This window comes from Pristiophorus japonicus, chromosome 17 (assembly GCF_044704955.1).
Source record: "Pristiophorus japonicus isolate sPriJap1 chromosome 17, sPriJap1.hap1, whole genome shotgun sequence".
Lineage (NCBI taxonomy): Eukaryota > Metazoa > Chordata > Chondrichthyes > Pristiophoridae > Pristiophorus > Pristiophorus japonicus.
Window position 1 is genome coordinate 110,596,392 of NC_091993.1, and position 27,828 is coordinate 110,624,219.

Here is a 27,828-nt window from a genome sequence, read left to right on the forward strand (position 1 = left end):
CGTGCTGCTTAAGTCGCTACTAACAGGCACGTGTAGCGCATGCCCACACTCTGCGCACCTGCTTTCGAGGGCATTGGACTTCCAGGCCATGATGCATCATGTTTCATAGTATATAGGATGAATGGTTTCATCTTTTTAATAAAAGGAATGTTATTGAACTTCAGCAAACAGCAGGTACATCATACGTAACACACAGTATAGCAAGTAAATCACAGCTCAACACTTTAGTATTTAATATCTTTAGTTTATAGCAAATATATATCAACACATCAGTACATTAACTCTGTCCTATATAAATTAAAGATTAAGTATATAGATTTGATCAATGTTCTTGATTTAAAAAACAACTATACTTACCAATTAAACCAAACACTCTCCCCATTCTTGGACTCAGTAGATCAGTGTCCCTGCAGCTTTATGCTTGCTGTAGACGATGGGACTGTGGTACTCGAGGAACCATGCGCTGTCTCTATAGTTCCTACAACAGATAATTATTAACTAAGAAGTTATGGTGATGGAACAAGTAGATCAACTTCTGTGGTAAACATTTGCAATGATCTACCAGGCAAGGTGGCAGAGTTAATGACATTAGTGGAGTACAACATGCAGGTGATTACTAGACTGGATGATTTGGAATACTAAAGGGATGAGTCGATGAGCTGAATCGGGTTGCCTTCTCCTTAGCTTTCTCATGTCCTGTTACTCTCAATTATTATTCCTCAATAAAGATCGTATCACGTTACTTCCTCACATTTCTCTGTCTTACATTTGTCCCCTGGGTAGAAGCATTTTGTCTATTCTTTTGTTGTCCTTAATTTGTCAGCTGTGGCTCAGTGGGTAGCACCCTCGCCTCTGAGTCAGAAGGTTGTGAGTTCAAGTCCCATTCGAGGAACTCGAGCACATACATCTAGGCTGCAGTGTTGGAGGTGCCGTCTTTCAGATGAGACATTAAACCAAGGCCCTGTCTACCCTCTCAGGTGCATGTAAAAAAATCCAATGGCACTATTTCGAAGAAGAGCAGGGGAGTTATTCCCGGTGTCCTGGCCAATATTTATCAGCTATTTGCACTGTGAAAATGGTCTGATTGGCTCTGATCGGCTCTCCATTATCACATGACTTGATTGCTGATTGGTCCCCTTGGAGGAAAAGCCATGTGTAATTGGAACCGCCCAGCCCAAGTTCTGAGTGACTTTGCAAAGTGTAATTTGAGCCATTCTGACTTCAGAAGCTTCCCCAAATCTAAAAAAAAGACTTCAGAAGCTCCCCATCCCAGAAAAAAACTCCTAAGTTTTGGACCCCACCACAGCCCAAGTGCATGCCTCTCCCAGCCAAAGTTCCTGACACCCCCAGCCCCAGTTCATCCCTCCCAACCCCCAGTCCAAGTTCCTGACCTTACACCTGCTCGCCCCCCCCCCCGACCATAGATGGGTTCATTGGATATGAAGTGAATAGTGACAGTGTCATCACTTCCGGATTTCATCCACTCAAATGCTGTCCCTTGTCACACACGCACCATGTGTGGGTGTAAAGGGGTTTGGAAGAACGTGATCTGTCTGACTTGAGTTCCCTCTCTCACCACCAATCCCCCCTCCTGCCCGCCGCCTCTCTCTCCCCCCGCCCCCGCCCCCACCCACCATCTCTCTTTCTCTCTGTCCCACTACCTCCGATGTTTACTCTCTCACAGAAGGATGCAATAATGCAAAGGCTGGAAGCAAATCCAGCGGCAGTGGACTCCATGCGGACTCGTCGGGGCCCCACATCCGTTTCCGGTTCCGGGTTTGAGGAGTCGGTGCATGCGCGAGAGGCACCGGGGGCGGAGTCCAGAGGGCGCAGGTGCAGAAAGAACACAGTGCAAATAGTCACAGTGATATTTATTCCTCAATCAACATAACAAAAACAGATTATCTGGTCATTGCTGTTTGTGGGAGTAGCTGTGTGCATGTTGGCTGCTGCGTTTCCTACATTACAACAGTGACTACATTCCAAAAGTACTTAATTGGTTGTAAAGCGCTTTGCGACATCCAGTGGTTGTGAAAGGTGCCATAGAAATGCAAGTCTTTAAGTAACCCATTGTGCTTATATTCAAAATTCTTCCATGTACAGAATTTATCCATGACCATTAGAGGGATAGTGGGATGAATTGGAGAGCTCTTTCACAGGCACGTTGGGCCGAATGGCCTCCCTCTGCGAGCATTCTATGATATTGATTACAGCTTCACATGTCCAAATGACTTTAGAAAGTGCAACGATAGTGCACTCTTAACATTTGCCATTGACATTTACACCACATTTTTTGGGTAGTCACCTTGGAAAGTACATTCTTGCTGTTGGAGCGGGACGCAAATGCCAAGCGCATGCGTGCTGCTGGCGGTGGCAGGTAAACACTGGGTAACCGGGGCAACGGAGAGTAGCAGTGTTTCGGCATGGCTCAGAGATGGACAGGTGAGCGGAGCGCCACTAACAACAGATAGAGGGGGAAGTGAAACTAATACATCCCCAAACACAGGAGCAGCGGTGTGTCGTGCTGTGGGTGCCGGGAACTGAGCCTCATTGAGGGGGGAGTTCAGGGCTGCACCAGGAGTGCCAGCCAGCCATTCAGGGGCAGGGGAAATCTCTTTTCTGCTAAGTGCTGACTACAGTTTGGATTCAAAGGGAACGATTCCTTATTTCTAATTTTGGAGTACTGAAATTTAGCTTTGTTATAGAAGATCCATAGAATCTTATAAACACCGTGCCCGTGTTGGCCCTTTTCAAACAGCTATCCGATTAGTACCACTCCTTTGCTCTTTCTCCACAGCCCAGCAATTAAAAAAAAGTATTTATCCAATTCCCCTTCGAAAGTCACTATTGAATCCGCGTCCACCATCCTTTCAGGCAGTGTGTTCCAGATCATACCAATTCGCTGCATTTAAAAAAAAAAATTCTCCTCATCGTCCCACTTGTTCATTTTTTAAATCCATTCACAGGGTGTGGGCGTCACTGGCAAGGCCAGCATTTGTTGCCCATCCCTAATTGCCCTTGAGAAGGTGGTGGTGTGCCGCCTTGTTGATAACTGCATGACTTGCTGGGCCATTTCAGGGGGCAGTTAAGAGTCAACCACATTGATGTGGGTCTGGAGTCACATATAGGCCAGATTGGATAAGGACGGCAGGTTTCCTTTCCTAAAGGACATTCGTGAACCAGAAGAATTTTTATGACAATCCAGTAGTTTCATGATCTCCATCACTGATACTAGCTTTAAATTCCAGATTTATTTAATTAACTGAATTTAAATTTGCTAGCTGTCAGGGTGGGATTTGAACTCATGTCTCTGGATCCCTTTGCCAAATATGCATCCCAAAAGAGCATTTATACTATAGGATTTGTGTCAACAGATGTAACTTAGCTGTGAAGTTGCCCGAGTACATTTAGGCACAATATTTGAGTTCTCAGCCTGCTTTTAATGGGTTGTTGGGGGCTACCATTTTGCAACCAGAGGACTGGATGCAGCCAGCAGCAAAGCCAGAGTAAACTTAAACAAAAAACACAAAATGCTGGAAACACTCAGCGTGGAGGGAATTGACAGGTTAAGGTTTTCGGTGTGGTACATGGATCAGATGGCTAGGATAGAATATTGCAGGCAAATATTCTGCCACCATTTAAGAATTTCCTTACACACAGAGAGGTGAGAATGTGGAATGCACTGCCTTGTGGAGCGGTTGAAGCAGATAACATTGGTGCATTTAAGGAGAGGCTTGATGCATACACAAAGGAAAAAGGAATCTAGGGCTATGGGGACAGGGTGGGAAGAGGTAATTAGTGTGGGAGGAGGCTTGTGTGGAGCATGGAGCAGTTGGGCTGATTGGCCTGTTTCTGTGCTGTAGATTCTGTGCAAGGGAGCACAATCTTGAAATTAGAGCTAGGTTATTCAGGAGGGTAATCAGGAAGCAATTTTTCACATGAATAGTGATGTCAATCTGAAACTCTTCTCTCAAATGGCCAATTGAAATTTTCAAGACAGAAATCTGTTGCTCTATGAAGTAAAGGATCAAACCTGGGCAAATGGAGTTGGGATACAGATCAGGCATGGTCTAATTACACACCGGAACAGACTCGAGGGACTTAATGGCCTACTCCTGTTCCTGTGCAAGAAACAATTGGATGTTACAATGGGGGGTGCTGTTGGATGCTTCTGTATGGATGGATTAAAATGGGTTGAATGACCTTCCATAACAATCTTGTGATCCTGTGAAATTATCCACGTTTCCACTGGGAATGTTTGTTCAAGGGATTTTGTTAGTGTTGGTAGCCAATCAGGACCTGCCATCAATTAAGCTCATTTTGTGCCTCAAGTACCTTAACAACTACTTAACTAGTTAAGTTATGGCCAATGGCATTTATCCAGTTCTGGAGAGGGGAAAACTACAACATAATGCAGAGTAGCAAATCTGCACAGTCTAAGCTGACTTAAAGCTATCCATTTTGTTGGTATTTGTATATGGAAATAAATTTCTGAATTTTGTCATCAGAAATAAAAGGAAGTGACAGTCCAAGTATTAAAAATTGTGCATCTAGTGTATATTGTATTGAAAATGATACTAATTTTCTGTCCGCCTTTGAACATATATTTAAAGATCTAAGTTTTGAGATTTCCCATAAAATGAACTATGCATCTCAGCAATACATCAGTGTTTTACAGCTCATCCCTTTATATCCTCCTGAAACTAGCACTACTCAGTTGATTCAAATCCTGATGAATGCAGCACAGTATTTTGTTTAAAAGCTTGATGGTCTTTGGTGAATGGGTGCTTCATTTCTAGTGTGTTCTCGATTAGCCTTCCCCCAGCAAACCAATTTATTGTTACAGCTACAGCAAATTCCACATTGAACAGATACTCTGCCAATAAAGTTTCCGATGCTATTGTTAAATTGAGTCAACAACTTGTGTTTATCCAGCATTTTTAACATTGAAAAACCGTCCTAATGTGCTTCACTAAGCCACAATTACAGAACAACATACACCAAGTCAAAGAAGGAGCAATTCGGAAGGGTGACCAGAAGCTTGGTCAAAGAGGTAGATTTTAAGGAGGGTGTTAAAAGAGGAGCGAGAGGTGGGAGGGTTAAGGTGAAGGAATTCCAGAACATGCAACTGAAGGTGCGGACACCAATGTTGTGGCAAGGGGCGGTGGGGTGGATGCGAGTGTGCAAATAGCCAGAGTCAGAGCAACATACAGTTCAGGGTGTGATGTTGTAGGTCTGGAGGAGCTTACAGATTTAGGGTGGGTTGTTGAGGCCTTGAAGAAATTTAAACATGAACTTGAATTTGATATTGGGTTTTAATGGGAGAAGGAAGACTCAAACTAGTTTTAAATTTAAGTAAGGCCAACTGAAAGGGATGAGAAATCAATTGACCACAATAAACTAGGTTGAACTGTTAATGGGTAAACCTACAGACAAACAGTGGGAAGTATTCAAAGAAGTATTTGGTATGAGTACTAACCAGTACATACCTCTAAAAGGTAAAAGCTCGACTTGTGGAGTTAAATAACCATGGTCAACAAACGAGGTCGGGGCATTATCGAGCCAAAAGGATAGGCTTACACATATAAGTGCAAATAACAAGTGCAAATCCAGCAGACTATAAAAGGCAATAAAATAACACAAAGAAAGGTGTAAAAAGGGAATAAGAAAAAAATGCAAGGGATATCAGAGATAACAGCCTTTTATAAATATATTAAGAGAAAGAAAGTGGTAAAGGGAAGTGTGGGCCTATTAAAGATGGATGCAGGCAAGGCTATAATGGATAACAAGGAAATAGCCGATTTGTTAAATGAGTACTTTGTATCCGTTTGCACAGTGAAAGAAGAGGACAAAATAGTAGAGATACAAGGGAACCTAACAAGTCAAGGGGAGGAATGCAGTTGATTTAATATAAGTTTAAAAAAATGGTAATTTAGAAAATAATGGGACTTAAGATAGACAGATCTCCAGGACCTGAAGGTTTCTACAGGGTATTAAAATAAATGGGTGAGGAAATTGCATATGCATTAATTATACATTTCAAAAGCTTTCTAGATTCAGGAATTCTGTCTTTCGATTGGAAAGTTGCAAATGTCACCCCATTAATTATGAAGGGAGGGAGAAATCAAGTAACTGCACTTTAACATCAATTGTGGGGAAGTTAGTGGAGTCTATCATCAGAGACAGAGCGACTGAACTCTTGGATAAGTATCTGTTGATCAAAGAGAGTCCTCGTGGATTTGTTAAAGGTAAGGCATATCTGACTGATCTAGTTGAATTTTTTAGGAGGTCACTGATATGGTGTTTAGGGGAGTGTCTGAATGTTGTCTATATGAACTTACAGAAGCCATTTGATAAGCGATTATTAGCAAAAGTGAGAACACACAGAATTTGGAGGTAACCTGTCCTGGGTTAATAATTGGATATAAAGAAAGAAAGACTTTATATAGCACCTTCCATGATCTCAGAACACCCCAAAGCACGTTACAACTAACAAAGTACTTTTTTTTTTAAAGTGTAGTTACTGTTGTAATGTAGACAGAAAGTTACAAATAAAGGGAACATTCTCTGATTGGTGGGATGAGAGAAGTGTTTCCCCAGGGATCCGCACTAGGGCCTCAGCTTTTACCATATATATGAATGACTTGGATGAAGGAATAGAGAGTTGTATATTCAAATTTGCAGATGAAACTAGGTTAGGAGGCGCAATAGGTTGCGTAGATGGGAGCAGGAAGTTACAAAGGGACATGGACAGACTAAGTGAGTGGGCAAAACTATGGCAGATGACGTTCAATATGGGGAAGTGTGAGGTAATCCACTTTGGATCCGAGAAAGATAAATGAGAATATTTTCTTAATGTTGAGAGACTAAAAGCTGTGGAGAAGCTAATGGATTTAGGTGCCCACACAAAAGCTAATGCTGAGATACAAATAGGCCAATGGAATGTTGGCCGTTATCTCAAAAGGGTTGGAATTAAAGTGTGGAAGTGATGCTTCAGTTAGTCAGACCCTTGGTCAGATCCCAACTGGAGTATTGGTGTCCTGGCCAATATTTATCCCTCAACAAACATCACAAAAGCAGATTATCTGGCCTTTATCACACTGCTTTCTGTGTGCATATTGGTTGCCACATTTCCTACATTACAACAATAACTACACTTCAAAAAGTACTTAATTGGCTGTAAAGCGCTTTGGGACATCCTGAGGTCATGAAAGGTGCGATATAAATGCAAGCCTTTTTTTCAGGTTTGGGCAAACCTCAGGAAAGATAAATAGGCATTGCAGAAGGTACAATGCAGATGCACTTGAGTTATATGAGAGCTTAAAGAGACCACAATGCAGAAACCTGGCTTATATTCCCTTGAGTTTAGAATGTTGAGGGGTGATCTAAAAAAGGTGTTTAAAATAATAATGGGATTTGATAGGGTAGATAAATCATGACTATTTCCTCTGGCAACTATAAAGTAATTAATTGCTGTTTCTGAGCTGTTGCATGACAGTGAATTGGACCAATGTTTTCTCTTGAATCCCACTAGCGAAAAAGAAGACCTTGCCAACAGATGCTCCCGAACGAAAGCTGTTTCCACTTCACTGGGCCCCAGACAGACTTGGAAATGAATTTCCCCATATAAGAGGAACACCAGATCGTGGACCTGGTCAATACAACATCTATTCAGTATGCATGAGGCTACTATCCTTTTATTTCATCAGTGGTGGTGCATAAAGAGAATGAATGTAAATGTGAGAATTATTGTAACTGCTGGCATTTTATTTACAAAAGTGTCATTGTGTAGGTAGCCTTAGTAGTAACGGCCAAGCCAGGAAGCCTTAGCACCCTTTTTTCAGCAACTTATTTGGAATGTTATCAGCCAGAATAGAAGGTAATACCTATTTGATGTTCAAGACAAGCTGGCAGCAGGCTGCCATTCAGATTAAGCATTTCTACCGGAGGTGACTGGGCTAATGATTGTAGCTGATTCCAGTGGGCAGTGTTACTTTTTTGGTTAAATCCCTGACCAGTGACCCATAAACATAAAGTTCATGGAAACCTATTAGAGGAGCAGGAAAGGAGGGGGTCTGGACCGCGACTCTGTTGCTCTCAAACAGCACGAACCTGCAAGAGACCTCGTGCAAAAAACTGAGAGCACGTGTGTGCCGAGCACATTTTTCTAAAATAACATTTTTGAGAAAATAAACTGATTGCACTGTAGTACGGCTTCCTGTGGTTGCTCTGTGCAGCTATGTTGGAAATACCTTTGTGAAAACCTGTCTTGTTTGCTACTTCTAGCAAAATCATAAACACATTATTAGAATCGGTTTAGGATTTCAATAGAGATAACAAACTTTGAAACTTATTTTCAATGTCACTACACAGAGTGACCGGAGCACATCTTACCCCCACTAGCTGCTGGACTCAAAGAAAAACTTGAAAGACTTGGATTTATATAGCGCCTTTCACGACCACTGGACGTCTCAAAGTGCTTTACAGCCAATGAAGTACTTTTGGAGTGTAGTCAATGTTGTAATGTAGGAAACGTAGCAGCCAATTTGCGCACAGCAAGCTCCCACAAACAGCAATGTTGTAATGACCGGATAATCTGTTTTTCTTATGCTGATTGAGGGACACTGGGGATTATTCTCCTGCCCTTCTGCCGCGGGAGCTTTTACGTCCACTTGAGAGAGCAAATGGGGCCTCGGTTTAATATCTCATTTCAAAATTATTTCTTATCAACGTATTGAAGAATTTGTTGATCTTTGAAGACAATGAACAAAACTTAAAAGATAATCGTGAGGACATTTGACTCTTCAGTACTTGCTAAGGCAGGATCAAATTTGGATTTATTAAAAAATATTCTACATCAGCAATTTCCTTCGCACTTGATTGCATTAAATGTGTATGTCATGTACCTAGAATGGAACACCTTGCTGTTCTGAACATATTCCAACGGGTCTCTGATTTACATTTTGTTTCACAGCAAAACAGTTTGACTGAAAACTTAGAAAAGAAACCAGAGAGTAAAATAGGATATACGTTAGGAGCAAGGACATCAGTTCGATTCCTGCCTAAGGTACGCGATGAATTAGGAATAGAAATCCTGTTTAAAAAAAAAAATATATAGTTGATTGTTGGACTATCTGGTAGCATGCTTAAAGAAGAAGTGGGGAGGGCTGGCTGGCTCAGGGGATTAGAAAATTCAACCCTGAAATTCAACAAAACCATCCCCCCACTACCGCAAGTGGCTATTTGCTTTAAAAAAATGTCCTTATGTTTTATATGTTTCACTGTGACCTGTGCTCTCTAATTTGACATTCCCAATGACTTAACGTTCGAGCCTAGAATAACTAGAGGGAAAAGACTTCAAACCAGAGCTTGAAGCAGGCAATTATATAATACCATCATTTTATATCTTTCCTCAGCTTAAATTTCTCCCTTCTTAGGGGCTCCTTATACTAGGCACTGTTTCTTGGCTGAGGAGGTGGGCAGATATCATATTGCCAGCTTTCTGGCCATTCTGCTATCGAGACTGCTGTTGGGAGGTGAGGACATACATGTTGGAATGGCTCAGCCACTGATTTTTCCCTTCCTCCCTATGGAGACTATGTTGCCTCTGCTCAGTTCCTCCTGAGGTCAGAATGCTGCTGCATGGGGAATTGCAGGACCTAGGTCCTGTCATTCAATGGCACAGTGTATTCCAACATCAATGTCATGCTTCTCCTTCATGCTCCTACATCCTTCAAACCATTTGCTGGAGACAGTAGTTGCCTAATCAATTAGCTGAACGCTAATTGTTGACCATACTACCATGTCGAACCTTAGTTTAAACTATCATTTACAATGTTATAGTACTGTACATTAAAAAATGCAGGTTTAAGTACATTTTACTTCATTGTTTTCTTTAATGATGTTCATTAAAGAGAAAACACTAATTGCATTGATCTGCCCCTGTTTTGGTGCATCCCTGTAACTCACCTAATCAATGTTCCCCCATTCTTCATCTGTTACATTCTTGCATAATATATTACCTATATTTCTGTTTCTTAACGCTCTACAACATAATTTTACCCGCATTGCCCTTTTCTTTGTCTCACTTCTTCAGTCTCTCTTGGTGGCTGTCTCATTCTCTTTTTCTTCCCTTCGTTTTCCCCTAACTCCTTCTTTCTCAAGTCTACTCTTCATTTGTCTGTGCTGCTGTTTGGTGAACTGCATCTCTGTTGTGTTTATTTTTATACCTGCTCTCAACAGGTGACTCCATCGCCTGGCCCTGCAATATATCAGAGAAAATTGTTAAAAGATCGGATTTTCATGCCATCAACTGCTCCATTTGGTTCTACAACTCAAAGGAGTAAACAGAGTACATTGAATAAATTGGTGGTTCCTGGGTATGTAAAGCTATTGAAAGGTAGAAAGATTCTTACTAGTAACTGATCTCTTCATTTCTCTTCTGTTTTCCTACTCTTACCATGCTTTCCTCATCCTCTGTAAACTCTGCAACCCATTTCCTGTGCCACACTAAGTCCCGCTTGCCTATCACTCTTGTCCTTGCTGACTTACATTGGCTTCCTGGTCCTCCAGTGCGTCATGTTTAAAGTTCTTGTCCCCGTGTTTAAATCCCTTCATAGCCTCACCCCTCCCTGAATCTGTAACCTCCTCCAGCCCTACACCAGCCCCCCCACAATTCTCTGTTCCTCTGGCCTCTTGTACACACTCCCTCCCCTTCACCCCCAGCGTTGGCGACCATGCCTTCAGCCACCTAGGCCTCACACTCTAGAATTCTCCCCCAAATCTCTCTGCTTAACTCACTTTCCTTCTTCGATACCCTCCTTAAAACTAACCTCCTTGTCCAAACTTTTGATCATCCCTCTAATATCTTCTTCGGCTGAGCGTTCAATTTTTTGATTATGCCTTTCTGACCTGCCTTGGATGTTTTCTATGTTGAAGGCACTATATAAATGCAAGTTATTGTTTTCTTCCCACTGTTCCTTCTATCTATCAAATTATGTCTAATTTGTCATTCTTCCCTGTTTATCACAGAAATGTGATATTTATGTAGCTATGTAGCTGGTCCTGTCCAACAGGTACGATATACTCGCTACCTGTGAGGACAAGGAGAAAGACTGCAGGAGGACGGCCACAATGCAGATCAAGGCATCGTGACTAAGAAGGTTGTCCAAGGGTGGGGGGTGGGGCGGAGGGAAGAGCAGAATATAAATGTGGTAATGATGGGGGACTCTATAAGTAGCGAGATAGATAGCGTCCTCTGTAGCCAAGAACGAGAATTCTGAAGGGTGTGTTGCCTACCCGATGCTAGGGTAAGGGATATCTCATGGCCCACTGTAAATCCAGTTGTCATGGTCTACGTTGGAACAAATGACATAGGTTGGAACAGGGAGGAGATCCTGCTGAAACAGTATCAGGAGTTAGGTGCTAAATTAAAAAGCAGGACCTCGAGGCTAATAATCTCTGGATTATTGCCCGAGCCATGTGTAAATTAGCATAGAAGCAGATAGATCAGGAGAAGTAACACGTGGCTAAAGGTGTGGGAAAGAGGGGTTCCTTTTCATGGGACACTGGCTCCGGTTCTGGGACAGGAAGGAGCTGTCCTGATGGGTTGGGCTCCACCTGAACTGGGATGGGACCCGTGTCTGAGCGGAAAGAGTAAATAGGGAGGTGGCAAAGGCTTTAAACTAGTAAGATGGGGAGAGGGATCTACAAGAACCGTGACCAGCCTAAATATAAACAAAACATGAAGAGAGAGGATAGGAAAGAATAAAGTAAGGGAATAAAGTTATAGAACAGGAGTCCAAAAGGATGGTTAAACATAAAGTGAGAGAAAATCCTATTAATTAGTTAAACTGTCTGTACAGCAATGTACACAGTAACCGTAATAAAACAGGGAAGCTGGAAGCAATGCGAGGAACCAGACGTTGTCGGGATTACTGAGACATAGCTAAAGAGAAATCAGGACTGGGAATTAAATATTGCAGGGTATAACATATTTAGAAATGATCGAGAGGGAAAAAGGCGATGTGGAGTAGCTGTACTTATTAGGGATACCATAATGGCAAAAGTTATGCAGCTATAAGCAAGACAAAAATAGAATCCAAATGGATAGAGATAAAAATAATAAAGGATCAATCACACTAATAGGTGTAGTCTACAGACCATCTAATAGTGGAAGGGAGTTGGAGGAAGAAATATGCAGACAAATTAAGGAAATTAGGGTTGAAATTCGGTACCGCCGTTTTTGAGGCGGTGTCACTGCCTGAGTGCTGATTTTAGTGCCAGGAGTTAGGCGCAGCCTCAAAGTCCTAAATTCAGTTTTTGCACCCAAAGATGAGAGAACGGGGCTAAAAAGTGGCGTTGCACAGTCATCCTTGGGCGGGAGCTCAGATGGCCTACAGATATTCCTGACGGGAGGCTGCCGCCATGCTAGACAAAACGGGAAGAAAAAATAAATAAAACTTCTCCGATCCACACATTCACTTCCCCACTCTTAAAACTAATGAAAACATGCAGAAATAAATAAATAAAGAGAGAAAAAATTACCTTCCTTTCTGGGTGATTCCGTCCGAGATCACTCTTTAACGACACCTTTTTCCTGGCTGTACGGCCGCCTGCCGGTACGGCAGCCTCACAAAGCAAATGTCGTGACAGAGGCGTCAAAGAGGCATTGTATGCTGGATGATGTCACCACATGGGTGGCCTTAGCCAGCGCAGCATTTCCTCTTGGCGCCTCTGCCAAAGAGCTGACTCAATTTAGGCCAAGGTGTCGATGCCACTTACCAACGACAGTAGGCATTTGCTGCCCATTTTCTGCCTAGCGGTGGTAACAGGCAGCGTACAAAATCCAATTTTGACCCCGTAGAATAATAATCATGGGGGATTTCAACTACCCTGATATTAATTGGACAGAAGAGGTAGGTAAAAGGAATAAGGGAATGGAGTTCCAACAATGTGTACAGGACTCCTTACTAACCCAATATGTAAAAAGCCCAACAAAGGAAGGTTCGCTATTGGATCTAGTAATGTGGAATGAACCACAGCAGATAAGAGAAGTAAAAGTAGGGAAAATCTAGGCAATAGTGACTATAATATAATACGCTTAAGGATGATAATTGAGAAGGACATAAGTATGACGAAAACCAGGGTAATAGATTGGAGAAAAGCTGATTTTGACAGGCTGAGAATAGAACTTGGGAAAAAAAATGGTCAACAATATTGGTAAAAATGATGTAGAGCAACAATGGGAAACATTTAAAATGGTGTTCAATAGAGTGCAGGAACAATATGTTCCGCTAAAAGGAACTAACAAACTAATGACTTGAATGAAGGGACCGAGAGTAGCATAGCCAAATTTACTGATGATACAAAGATAGGCGGTAAATCAAGTTGTGAGGAGGACACAAAGAATCTGCAAAGAGATATAGATAAGCTAAGTGAGTGGGTAAAAATTTGGCAGATGGAGTATAATATGGGAAAATGTGAGGTTATCCACCTTGGTAGAAAAAATAAAAAAGCTAATTATTATTTAAATGGTGCGGTATAGAGGGATCTGGGGATCCTTGCACATGAAGCACAAAAAGTTATCATGCAGGTACAGCAAGTAATTAGGAAGGCAAATAGAATGTTGGCCTTTATTGCAGGGGGAAAGGAGTATAAGTGGGGAAGTCTTGCTACAACTGTACAGGGCATTGGTGAGACCACACCTGGAGTACTGCGTACAGTTTTGGTCCCCTTATTTAAGGAGGGATATACTTGCATTGGAGGCAGTTCAGAGAAGGTTCACGAAGTTGATTCCTGAGATGGGGTTGTCTTATGAAGAAAGGTTGAGCAGTTTGGGCCTATACTCCTTGGAGTTTAGAAGAATGAGAGGTGACCTTATTGAAATGTATAAGATTCTGAGGGGGCTTGACAGGGTAGATGCCGGGAGATTGTTTCCCCTCGTGGGGGAATCTAGACCTAGGGGGCATAGTTTCAGAATAAGTTCCATGTATATTGGCTGCTCTCCGCCTGACGTCACACACTCCAGTGGGATCAGCATGGCGGGCAGCAATGGGTGCAATCCCAGAATAAAGGGAGCACTTAAAGGGCATTAGATCAGCGGCAGAGTGGAGCACTTTAAACAATTGCAGGGAAAAATATGAAATAAAATTCTATATCTGATAAAATTATATCAGAGCAGAGGGAGGAGTGGTGGAGCCCGAGGAATTACAGCTGTGTTTAATTTATTATATGATTGAGCTAAGTATTTAATTTATTATATAATTTAAAATATAAGCCAACTTATCAACTTTCAATAAGTAACTAAACAATCAGAATTAATTTATTAATTAATTTGAAATCAAGCTTAATCCATCTACTAAGTACAATTTGGATATCAAATTATACTATTAGCTCTAGAAACAAATGAATGCTAACATTAAATAAAGATTAGAAATGTCAGCACAGCCAATGTGTTGGGACTGCAGTAGGCGAGAGTTTGTGCACTGCAAGATTGTCCAGGAATGGCACATCTGCAGAAAATGTCTCTGCCTTTAGATACTCTGGCTCAGAGTCATTGAGCTGTAGTGTGAGTAGAGACACTCCGACACATAAGGGAGGGAAAGGAATTTCTGGATAGTTTCCTCCAGAGTACAGTCACACCTCAGAGGAATGCAGAGGTGCAGGAAGGGGAGAGTGTGACTGTCAGTCAGCAGGGTAAGGGGAACCTAAGGGAGGCAAAGAAAGAGGTTCCGCAGACACTGATCTTCTCAAACAGGTACAATGTACTTTCCACCTGCGGGGATAAGGGTGAAGGGTGTAGGGAGGATGCCCAGAATGCAAACCATGCCATAGTGAAGGAGGAGGCGGTCCAAGGGTGGGGGGGAAGGAGCAGAATGGAAAGATTGTAGTTATAGGGGTTTTGCTAATTAGGGGCATAAATAGCATTCTCTGCAATTGCGATCGAGAGTCCAGAACGGTAATAAAAACAGAAAATGCTGGAAATAGTCCGCAGGTCAGGCAGAATCTGTGGAGAGAGATACAAAGTTAACATTTCAGGTTGATGACCTTTTGTCCAGCCAGGAGGTTATATTGCCTACCAGTAAAGGATATCTCGGAGCAACTGGAGAGGAACTTGGAAAGGGAGGGGGAAGATCCAGTTGTCGTCATCCATGAGACTACTGGTTGAGACCTCCTCTGCCACTTCCCTCCATATGGCCCTGAAGACGTGGGACAATGGCCTCCTTCCATTTGCCGGGAAGAGCGATTCCCTCCTTTGTTCGACTGCCCCACCAGTGCCTCCAATGCGGCATCATTAAACCTCCAAGCTGTCTCCCTTCAATGTGAATTAGGAGCAGCCATAGCCATAAGGTCTCTCAGTTGGTGTCAGATGGAGTTTGGTTGGAAGAATGGTGAAAATGAGCAGCTGCAGCTTGATTGAACCTTCCCTTTACGAGCTGGAATGAGCCAGTGTGAAGGATTGAAGGATGATTGCTGAATGCATGTCACCTGAAATTCAGTAGTACTCTGGTGCTAGCGCTCCACTGAGGTCATTGGCGCTTGATTTACCGCTCCCCCTTCCTCCTGGAGCGCTAAAGCCCAATTTAGAAGAAGTTAAGATTCCTCTGCGCCTGGCGCTGCCAAGTTTCTCCCCCTATATGTTTATAAGTGTTTCAGGGTTCAATTTAATGCGGACTGCCAATCTCTTCTTGTCACCTTGCTTTGCCTCCCTAATTAACATTTTCAATTCCCTCCTGTATTTTCCATAATTATCTTAGTTATTAACTTAATTTTGCTGCTGACATTTGTCATAAGCTTCCTTTTTCTGTTTTATTTTATAATGCCAGAAAAATGGCAGAAATATGAAATGGGCTAGACTTTCCACCGATGCTCGCTGGGCTATCGCCCAAATAGGCAGGCTATTGCCCATTTTACCTTAAAAGTGGAAAGTTGGACCAGAACATCGCCCAATGAGTGCCGGCTCAACTTTCCACGCACATGATTTTGACATCGCTGAGGTGATCGTCCACCGCAACTTTTGCCACATCGCCAGGCTGATCACTCGCCAAGAAGTTCGCTGAAGAAAAGCTGCCCCCAGTGGGCACTACTCAGTGTTATGCTCATAATAAAGTACTGAGTACTGCAGACAATGAGTAAGTATGACCTTAGCTCCTTTATTCAGACTCCAGAGTGCTGGCACAGCGTGGGAGGTCTGCTTATATACAGCGCTCCCAAGGGATGCTGGGATCCCTTGAGACTCCAACAGGTAAGCCCTCTGGTGGCGGTGTTTTACAGGTTGCCTGAGGTCGCATACATAACATCATTCCCTCCCAAAGTCAATAGTACTCTTATTTACTGGGTGAGACGATCTGGGGCTTTTCGCTCCCTTGTCGATCGTCTCGGTACAAATGCGGGTGTGGGTGAGTTGGTTGGTTCTTCGCTGGGCAGCTGGCCTTGCCGGGCTGCTGGGGATGGTGAGTTCAGTTTCATGGTCAACCGTGATGTCGATTGCCATTTTTGTGTATGTTGGAGGGTCGAAGTTGGTGAAGTCCTCATCGGGTTGCTCGTGGCTGTTTGTGAATCGCAGTTTGGTTTGGTCCAAATGCTTTCTATAAGTTAGTCCCTGTCAAGTTTGACCTGAAAAACCCTACTCCCTTCTTTGACTATGACAGTGCCAGCAAGCCATTTGGGACCATGTCCATAATTGAGTACAAATACAGGGTCATTGACTTCAATATCGCGTGACAAGTTTGCGCGATCATGGTACATGCTTTGTTGATGCCGCCTGCCCTCGACGTGATCATGGAGGTCAGGGTGGACAAGAGAGAGCCTTGTTTTGAGCATCCTTTTCACGAGCAGCTCGGCTGGGGGAACCCCGGTGAGCGAGTGGGGTCTGGTGCGGTAGCTGAGCAGGACTTGGGACAGGTGGGTTTGCAGGGAGCCTTCCGACACGTGTTTCAAGCTTTGCTTGATGGTCTGGACTGCCCGCTCTGCCTGACCGTTGGCTGCAGGCTTCAACGGGGCAGATGTGACGTGCTTGATCCCATTGCTGGTCATGAATTCCTTGAATTCAGCACTGGTGAAGCACAGCCAATTGTCGCTGAGAAGGACATCAGGCAGGCCGTGCGTGGCAAACATGGCTCGTAGGCTTTCGATGGTGGCAGTGGACGTGCTTACAAACATTATTACACATTCAATCCGTTTTGAATAAGCATCCACAACAACCAAAAACATTTTGCCTAGGAACAGGCCCGCAAAGTCAACGTGGATCCTCGACCACGGTTTGGAGGGCCATGACCACAAACTTAGCGATGCCTCTCTGGGTGCATTGCTCAGTTGAGAGCAAGTGTTGCATTTGCGCACGCATGACTCTAAGTATGAGTCAATGCCAGGCCACCACACATGGGATCTGGCTATAGCTTTCATCATTACTATGCCTGGGTGGGTACTATATATGTCGCGTATGAACATTTCCCTGCCTTTCTTGGGCAAAACCAAGCGACTACCCCACAAAAGACAGTCCGCCTGTATGGACATTTCGTCTTTGCGCCGCTGGAACGACTTGATCTCTTCATGCATCTCCACTGGGATATTGGACCAGCTCCCATGGAGGACACAGTTTTTTTATAAGGGACAGTAAAGAGTCCTGGCTGGACCAGGTCCTGATCTGGCAGTCCGTAACAGGTGACTTTTCATCTACGAATGCATCCATCACAAAGAGCAAGGCTGCAGGCTGTGCCATTTCCACCCGGGTGGTGGACAATGGTAGCCGACTGAGAGCATCAGCGCAGTTCTCTGTGTCTGGTCTGTGGCAGATTACATAGTTGTATGCAGCCAGTGTGAGTGCCCATCTTTGGATGTGGGCAGAGGCATTGGTATTAATCCCTTTGCTCTCTGAACGGCTTATGGTCAGTTTCTAGCTCAAACTTGAGACCAAACAAATACTGGTGCATTTTTTTCACCCTGTAAATGCATGCCAGAGCTGCTTTTTCAATCACGCTGTAGGCCCTTTCGGCCTTGGACAAACACCTGGACTCATAAGCGACCGGTTGCAATGTTCCCAATTCGTTAGCTTGTTGTAACATACACCCGACGCCGTATGAAGATGCATCGCAAGCTAGCATTAAACGTTTACATGGGTTATACAAGACAAGCAGTTTGTTGGAACATCACAGATTTCTGGCTTTCTCAAAAGAAGCCTCTTGTGATTTCCCCCATACCCAGTCATCTCCCTTGCGTAGCAGCACATATATTCAAAAGGGAGTTAGATATGACCCTTACAGCCAAAGGGATCAAGGGGTATGGAGAGAAAGCAGGAAAGGGGTACTGAGGTTGAATGATCAGCCATGATCTTATTGAATGGCGGTGCAGGCTCGAAGGGCCGAATAGTCTGCTCCTGCACCTAATTTCTATGTTTCTATGTAGGGGTTCTAGCAAAGTGCTTAACCTGGGTAGAAAATTACCGAAATAGTTGAGGAGTCCCAGGAACGACCGCAGCTCCGTTACGTTCTGTGGTCTCGGCACGTTCTTGATGGCCTCCGTCTTGGTGTCGGTGGGTCTGATGGCATCTGCCGCGATTCTTCTCCCTAAGAATTCAACCTCTGGCGCCAGGAAAACACACTTCAAGCATTTCAACCTGAGTCCCATGCGATCTAGCCGACTTAGAATCTCTTCCAGATTCTTCAAGTGTTCGATGGTGTCCCGACCTGTGACTAGTATGTCGTCCTGGAAAACCACGATGCGCGGAACCGACTTTAGCAGACTCTCCATGTTCCTTTGGAAAATTGCCGCGGCTGATCGAATCCCAAACGGACATCTATTGTAGATGAACAGACCTTTGTGCGTGTTGATGCAGGTGAGGCCTTTCGAAGATTCTGCCAGCTCCTGCGTCATGTAGGCCGAGGTCAGGTCCAACTTAGTGAACGTCTTTCCTCCAGCCAGGGTCGCAAATAGGTCTCCTGCCTTGGGTAGCAGGTACTGGTCCTGCAGCAAAAAACGGTTAATTGTTACTTAAAATCCCCACAAATTCTGACTGTGCCATTGTCTTTGAGAACCAGAACAATAGGATTGGCCCATTCGTTGAACTCCACCGGCGCGATGATGCTTTCTCGCTGCAGCCTGTCCAGCTCAATTTCCACTTTCTCTCGCATCATATATTGTACTGCCCGTGCCTTGTGGTGGATGGGTCATGTACCGGGAACCAAGTGGATCTGCACCTTTGCACCCGAGAAACTTCGGATGCCTGGCTCAAACAATGACGGGAACTTGTTCAGAACCTGGGCACATGAGGCGTCGTTAACGGACGAGAGCGCTCGGATGTCGTCCCAGTTCCAGCAGATTTTTCCCAGCCAGCTTCTGCCAAACAGTGTGGGCCATCTCCTGGTACAATCCATAGTGGGAGTTCGTGCACTGCTCCATCATAGGAGACTTTTACTGCTGCACTGCCAATTACAGGGATCAGCTCTTTAATGCAAGTTCTTAGCTTGGTATGAATGGGGCTAAGCTTGGGCCTGTGTGCCTTGTACCACAGCCTGTCGAAGGCCTTTTTGCTCATGATAGACTGACTCGCACCCGTGTCCAGTTCCATGGATTCTGGAATTCCGTCCAGTTCGACACTCAGCATGATCAGTGGACATTTCGTGGTGAAGGTGTGTACCCCGTACACTTCTGCCTCCTCAGTTCGAGTCTCTAGTTCAGCCTGATCCGCCATGGATCTGTTCTCCTCTGCAACGTGGTGGTTTGCAGGGTTTGCAGCTCGTCTGCACATTCGCTGGAGGTGTCCCATTGTTCTACAGCCTTTGCACACATAGTGTTTGAAGCGGCATTCATGGGCTCGATGATCACCTCCACAGTGCCAACAAGGTGTACTGCCTCGCATTAACGATTGATGGCGAACTCTGGGTCAACTGAGGTCGTGCAGCTGCCGGCGTGTACATTCTGCCATATGCATTCCTGCCTCAAAACGACGTTACTGTGTGTACAGTACTTGCTGAGACCTCTTCATGCTGCGAAATTTGTTTGCTGTTATCGCTGATGGACATGAATGCCTGGGCTATCGTTATGGCTTTGCTCAGATTCGGTGTTTCAACAGTCAATAGTTTGCGAAGGATAACCTCATGGCCAATGCCAAGCACAAAAAAGTCTCTTAGCATTTGCTCAAGGAATCCATCGAATTCGCAATGTCCTGCAAGGTGCCTTAGTTTGGTAATGTAGCTCGCTACTTCCTGGTCTTCAGACGTGTAGAATCGATACCTTGCCATCAGAACGCTTTCCTTCGGATTTAGGTGCTCCTGGATCACCGGAGCGAGAAGATTCTTCATAAGGCCATAGGTTGTTGCCCCGCAGACGGTGAGGAGAATCGCCCTTCATTTGGCAGCATTCTCATCCCCTTCCAGCTCGTTGGCTACGGAGTATAGACCGAGTCGCTCCACGAAGGTCTCCCAATTGCCCCTTCTGAGAATTTCTCCAGGATACCAACAGTTCTCTGCATTTTCGTGCAGTTGTTCGTTATCTCGTCGGCAATTGTTATGCTCATAATAAAGTAATGCAACTGAGTACTGCAGACAATGAGTAAGTGTGACCTTAGCTCCTTTATTCAGATGCCAGAGTGCTGGTACAGCGTGGGAGGCCTGCTTATATATAGTGTTCCCAAGGGATGCTGGGATCCCTTGGGACTCCAACAGGTAAGCCTCTGGTGGCGGTGTTATACAGGTTGCCTGGGGTTGCATACATAACACTTGGCACTATGAGAAAGCAAAGCTTCATTAAACTATTGGATAGAAATCAGTGCAAACCACAATTAAGGTTAAAAATAAATTGTTCCAGTTTTGCAGTGTGCACACAGGAGTTGTGATTGCTAAACTGTTCTATTCAAGTTCCATCTGGGACATGACAAGAGGTAACATCGCTAAGACGTCCGTTGATGCAACTATGACAATGGTGAGAAGAACTCTTTCATTAACACCAGATAGGTGTCTTCCTCACTGTGTGAGCAAGTGGGTGTTTGAAAGAATTGAAGTTTCAAAAGCTGGGACTCAGCAACATAGCATTTCTGAATCTTGGGAAACCATTTTGAATGTCAGAGGAACTGAGAGGCTGCTTCAACAAGGGGCTTATGAGGAGAATTAATTTGTGAGTGATTTTTGACTTGCCAATCATCTAATCATATTTCTATGTGTTGAGGACAAATTTAGGCATTTATAGCGATTCATAGTGATGGGGTCTGTAATTTTTCTACCAGTATTGGTCGCTAATCACATACTGCAGACTGAAGATGGGAAAAGGTATATTGAAGAGCATTATGTGCTCAATCGAAGAGATGGCAGACTGCTGCGGAGTAGGAGACCTTACACCCGACGCACTTGTCCTGAACTTGTCCATTAACACATGACTTAGGAGGCTGCACTTCGAAAAGGAGGTCATTGCTGAAATATGCCAGCTCATCAAGGGAAATCTGCAGCCGACCAGCACCATCAGGACCGCACTGCCCATTGAGGTGAAGGTTATTGCGGCACTTTCCTTCTATGCATCGGGTTCCTTTCAGGCCTCAACTGGCGACATTTGCGGTATCTCTCAAGCACGTCACACATTACTCCATTCGACAGGTGACTAAAGCCACTTTACGCTTGCAGGATGGACTTAATAAATTTCCTGGCCTGACGTGGTCATTGTTTTCCAATCATTGTATTGATGTTTTACCTTACGTTATTAAAAGACACCGCACAGCAATTGTAAAATTCAATAAAAGTTTTTAAGAATTTAACAATTCATGTAAAAAAAAAATTATTACACCCATCTCCCTTCCCCCCCCCCCCTCCACTCCTAACAGTCACCCAACAATAAATTTAAAATACAAAAACCATCCTCCCACCACCCCCAACATTTGACAAATTTTTAATAACGACAACAACAATATGAACAATAACAATCCCCCATCCCTACCTGCTTCCCTCCAGATCCTTTACCCCCCCCCTCCCCCTGTGTTCTAGGCCCCAAGTAACGGGACCAGGACGGCTTGCAGTAGGTGACCTCAAGGCCTGCTGCTGTGAGGGGGGGGGGGGGGGGTGGGGCGGAGTGGTGACGGTGGCAGCATCCTCTCAGGGGGTGGAGGAGGAGAAGATGTTTCGGAAGAAATGACTTCCGAGGCAGCAGGAAGTTCTTCCTCCTGACTCGCATCTGTGCTGGCGGTTGGTGAGACGGCACCTTGGCGTGCCATGCCATCTCCCGACACTATCGCATACCACAAGGCATGGACGGCGGCGGTCTGTTGGCCCATTGCCACAACCATGCGCTCCATACACTCCGATATGCGAGCGGACATTGTGGCAATGTTCCCGGTCAACCCGCCAAACGCCTGGAGGAGCCCTCGACTTAGGTCGACGCTCTCCCTGCACAGCGCAACCGTGTCCTCGATAGGACCTGCCCATCGCAGCGCCTGCCAACCTCGCTGACTCAACCTCCGTGGGGTCGGCGTGGGCACTGTTGGATGCAAAATGTGGCCCGTTATTGTTAATATTATCAAATCTAAGCTTTGATAGTATTTAAATGTTCAGCTAAATTTAAGTATACTTCTGCACTTACACATCAGCCTCTATTACTAACCCTTTCATTGCCCAGTTGTAGTCACACAGATACTCTCAGGATAGCACCTAGTTATGTTTTTATAAATGTAACTTCTTGTTTACTAATTCCTAGATAGTTGTGATTGCAATTCCATGAGCTGTGATCCTGCCACTTATTTCACAGAATTTCATAGACACAGGCCTTTCGGCCCAACTGGTCTGTGCTGGTGTTTATGCTTTTCAAAAACGGCACCTCGTGCTTAATCTCCCTGTGATTTTCATGAAGTTTCTGCATTTGCATGTTAAGTGCCCATTAAACTCGCCACAGAAAGTTAAGTCTAGCAATTAATAATAGCCTTTTAACCATGTGATCATTGTTAATGACTGTCAATCAACCCCTCTTGCCCAGAAAATAAACAATTATAAGTGTGGAGACTCATTCCTTCAGGTTGTGAATTGTTTTATATTTAAAAAATATCCAATTCTAAATTTCTTACTTTTTCTTTTGTCTTTTTTCTCTCTTAATTCAATCTTTCTTTATTTCTCCTCCTGTACCTGATTTGACAAGAATTTCCCCACTCAAATTCACCCTCCTTCTCAGTCCTCCTGTTTATTTCTCAATCCTTAAATCTCATAGGTTAACGAGATGCACTGTCTGTCCCATTGTTCACCAAAGTCCCAGATGCTCTGTTGCCCTCGCTGCGCCGTTATCAGCTCGCACTTCCTGCAAACTTTGTGGGAGAAAAAAACCCTAAACATGCATGAGCAAGTCTAACTAACAGGGCAAAATCCAGCAAAATCTGGCCCAACACACCTTCAAACGACAATGCAGGAAAGTGAAAAATACACACCTTGACCACTAGATGGCGTGTGTGTATGCACGTGTATGTCTCTGCTGTGTATTTGTGCGTCTGGTGTAACTCTTCCGTTTGTATCTATGATCTACAAAGAACAGATGCTGATTATCACAGTGTATGCCAGGAGTACTTTTGCCAAGCATCACAATCTGGAGCAGTGCCACCTTTGTAGTCCTATCTCAAAGGTTTTTGTTTAAACTTTTTCAGAACTCCCCTTACCACCAGTCGTATCTCAGAGATAACAGGCTGTTAATTAATGCCCACAGTCACATTGAGCAGTATAATTGCTGAAGGTCACAGTGCGAGGACAGCATCGCTGAACTGGACCCTGGGCCATATTATGAGTACTGCTGAAGTTTAACTATTTTGCATATATCCTAGCCGCTTCTGATGTGATAGTGTTAGTGTTTTAAAAAAATTTGGTATCAATGAAAGTGAGTTACTCAATCACTAAAGCTATCGGTGAAGTGGCTTACCTCATTGTCTGAGATTAAATCACTAGTTTTATACTGCACTTACTTTACGCTGTGGTTTAAAAATTGATTCAATTTTAAATGCCTGCCTAGTATGGTTCAATTCCTTGTGTGGCTTACCTCAGGGGAACATTTTCAGGCTGTTATTTGAATAACAAAATATCATTAACTCTACCTGTTTCTGGTTTCATGAAGGCAAGAGGGAATCTGCGTGCTTTAAACTTAAAAAAAATTATAAGGAAGAATATTTAATAAAAGATATTCAAAGGGTGCTCGACGAACAATGAGCAGGGAGCACTTTGAAACTTAAAAACTAGTGAGATGAGTGATCCGTACAATATTACTCCAGAGTCACCTCAAAATCTATCACGTTTACAGCACAGCTACAGAGAGAATATTGCAAACTGCATATTACCTCATTGAGGAGTGCAGATGCTGAGGTAAACCTTGAGAGCAAAGGCCAAGTGATACATAAACTGTGATCTAAATCCAAGATGAGATTACAGAGACAAATCATTCCCATATATCTTTTAAAAGAAGTACATGGATTTATGTATCACTTAACATTGTTTCTCACACATATATCTCTCGGATGCCTTAAACTACTTTAAATGATTAATTAAGGTCTACAGTATAATCTGTGGTTTCATGGAATTGGCTTATTTGCTGGTAACCTTTATTATGGTGATAATGATGGACAATATATTTCATGTTGTATGTGTGTGATAATGAATAGTTACTGAAAGTTTACCAGATCACAACAATGCATCAGCGAAAAGTAGTACACTTGGTCTAGTTCAGTTCAGCAACCTTCTATTCTGGGCTAGTTTACTACAGATCTTGGTCTCAGACCAGTACCTGTGGAGTGTGATACAGAACCCACAGACTGGTGTTATACTGCTACCTCCTACAGAGATAAGAGTTCTGCATGGTTGTGTCTTTTAATGCCAGCTAGATTTTAGGACATAACTGATGGGAGAATTGATTCTCTACTCACATTGAAAACATTCAAAGTTCAGTTTGGATTGCCTTGGAACCTTATAAACTTGGCTTTGCTGTGGACATTTATCCTGTATTAGTCAGGAGGTGTGAAACCATCTGCTGGAGTTGGTCTCCTTTTGTTTTTTTTGTGATTGGGAGTCAACATTAATGAACCAGGTCCAAGTCCTCTTTGTATCGCTCTAACAACAATGTCATATTGACCTATTAGTGATTGTAGACCCCTACACCTTTACCTGCAAAACTTTTTTTCGGAGGGGGATATTATTATTAAGCATCCTACAGCATCAGTTTCAAACTCAGTTTTAAATCAGTCATATTTCTCTAAATGATTCCTTCCAGTTTTTTTAATCAATATTTCCTGAAAATTGATGTAGTTGGTTGATTTGTAGATAAAATTCCATGAATACCAAATAGGAAGCATTGGGCTGAATTTTCTGTGGTGACAGCGGGTGGTGGGTTGGGTGGGAAAGTTGTTTTTCATGACAGCGGATCAATCAACGCACTCCTACGCATAGGCGCATCTGTCATCGTGGGGCCGACCCGACCGGCAGCGATGGGGGACCCATTTGAAATCATTATGAAGTACTTCAGGTTGTGAATTACCCCCTACTTTTTAAATTTCTCTGCATGGCCACGGGATTCACACAGCTTGAGAACCACATCTGTCAACCTGAGGTGGGAGTTCCGTGGCCATTGCTCCAGCTGATGACTTGACAGCATGGAAAACAAACCAAAATAAAACATGTTGATTACATCAGCTAACAGATTGATGGAGATTCTGTTCTACTTGAAAAGCTACTGGTAAATGTAAATTTTTCACTGGCCACTCTCGGCTGTTGCCTTCCAACTGAAAAGTAATTGCAGTCAATTGATCTGCACTATAAAAAATGACATACCATTTGAATACATTTTTGTGTTGCTTCTGGTCAGGTTTTTCTCACAGTATATGTGATTGTCCAGTTCCACATTAAATTAAGTCATCAACCGTAACAATTTCATTCACATTATTCATTCCACTGATTAAATTTGCTTTCAGTCTCTGAATATGACTAATTTATTTTTTCAGTTTGAGACTTTAGGGTGAATTTTTACAGAGGTTCTCTCACTTGTCCAGTGTTAACTTCAACGAAGAGCTGCAGAAATCCCAGGAACACATTACAAGCAGCACTTCCACTGAACTTGCAAATGAATGTAAATCCACCCTTTACAATTACATTTAAAATCTGCTTAATTTTATGTGTTACGTATACACACACATCTTTTATTTGTACCAGTTACTGATACAAAAGTCTATCGATTTGTGACTCCAGCCCCAATAACTTCCCAATGAATGAATTTTTAAATTATGTTCTTGATTATATTTGTAGATGGAGTCATATTACTTATTATTTAAATATTTTTTGTCACTCATATATAACTTTTACTATATTATTTTACAGTAAAGATTAAAGATAAAGATTAAACTAAAAATTTAATGTGGCCAGGGTCACTTTAAGGATCTCGGCTTAAAACGTGTCATGAGCGACGTCACCAGATGCGCTCCATATAATTGGGCCTGGTAACGGTGTTGGACGGACTTAATAGGCCCTGTTAAAGTAAGTTCATTTTGTACAGTGGGATGGTGCCAGCAGCGGAGACACCGGAGGCATCGGACCCGCCAAGGTAAGGAAAGTTCCGGCCATTGAGTCTGCACAACCTGTATAGTTGCAAATTGAGCAGGACAATACAAATAGAAACATATTTTTATTTTTAAACAAGTACCCTTAAGTTTTGGTTGAAGTGCAATTTCTTATCCAGGTTTACTACGATGCACTGAGTTTATTAGCTCATTGCCGATGATGGATAGTTATATTATTTTATAATTGTCAGATCTATCTGTGCAATCAGGACTAAAAATATAATTTTGTGTGTTTGTAGCCCTGGTACTTATGAGCCAAATGACCAAAAGAGCAGGCATGTCGCATGGCCGATGAAGTTCGGTTCACCAGATTGGAATTTGGTTCCTTCTCTAAAAAAACGAACATTGAGAATTGAGGTATGGCTACCCAAGTGGTAGGAACGTCCTTTGAGCTTAATCAGTTAAGCACTGCCAAGCACTAGTGGTTCAAAATTCTACAGACGAGTAGTTTCTATTTTTGTGATTTAAAAAAAAAATAAAAGAAACAAATATAATTTTTAAATGTTGGTAATTTTTGACTAATTAAGAGTAGAACCATAGGTCTATAAGCTTTCCTGAAGGCTTTATGCACCACCAAAATGCTACTGAGCCATAAAGACCAGTTTGATACTGGTTCTGTGCTGGGATGGCCTGGTCTCTGCTTACGCGGTGCTACAATTGGCATCAGTACCCCTGATCATGGGGAAGTGAAAAATCAGCTAGGCTTTCCTTTCCTGATCACTATCCAGCGATACCTGTTGGAAAGTTGTGTGCGTGGATGTTACGTGAGGATTGGGCTCAGCTGTGATACGCCCATGATCAAGTAACTTGCTAATATTCACTGTCTAAGCCCATAATAGAATGGCCACTTGGGCAAGTTACCTGCGTACATTTAAAGCCTGTAGAAAATAAGCAAGACTCAGCGTTTCAGAAGAGGAGAAAAAAAACATTTAAAAAATCAATTTTAAGAATTCTTTTATTTTTAGCTTGCCAGTGACAAGGAATTCCGGAGACACAGGAACAGAGTGGCATATTTCAGCTTGTACTTCACCTGATCATTTCAAAGTCTGGGATGTTAAATACAGTTCCCATCCTTCAGAGTGCCAATCACCACTATGTCAATAACATGACATTGGTACCTTTTGAGGGTACAAATAGTGATTACAGGACGGAGTCCTTTTGTATGAAAGTGCTTTATTGCTGTTGTCAAGATCATTCTCTGTAATTGTGTCAGTGTCATGCATCTCATTGAACAAATTCAACTTTGTGAATAAATGAGTTATCTTTCATTGTTAAAA

General features: G+C 43.2%; 2 protein-coding genes across 2 annotated transcripts in view; one reads left to right on the top strand and one right to left on the bottom strand.

Moving 5' to 3' along the window:
* The window catches only part of LOC139227907 (acidic mammalian chitinase-like), a 62,655-nt gene extending 62,273 nt beyond the window's left edge, over positions 1-382 (bottom strand). The window contains exon 1 of the mRNA XM_070859049.1: positions 358-382. Within this exon, the coding sequence (XP_070715150.1) occupies positions 358-382 (25 nt within the window). The remainder of the gene's footprint in view (positions 1-357) is intronic.
* A 1,980-nt stretch (positions 383-2,362) lies between these two features.
* On the top strand, positions 2,363-27,828 carry LOC139227910 (ciliary microtubule-associated protein 3-like). The gene is made up of 6 exons (XM_070859059.1): positions 2,363-2,442; positions 7,535-7,674; positions 8,975-9,067; positions 10,243-10,379; positions 26,791-26,908; positions 27,517-27,828. The coding sequence occupies exons 1-6, from the start codon at positions 2,424-2,426 to the stop codon at positions 27,583-27,585; spliced, it is 576 nt and encodes a 191-aa protein (XP_070715160.1). The 5' UTR covers positions 2,363-2,423; the 3' UTR covers positions 27,586-27,828.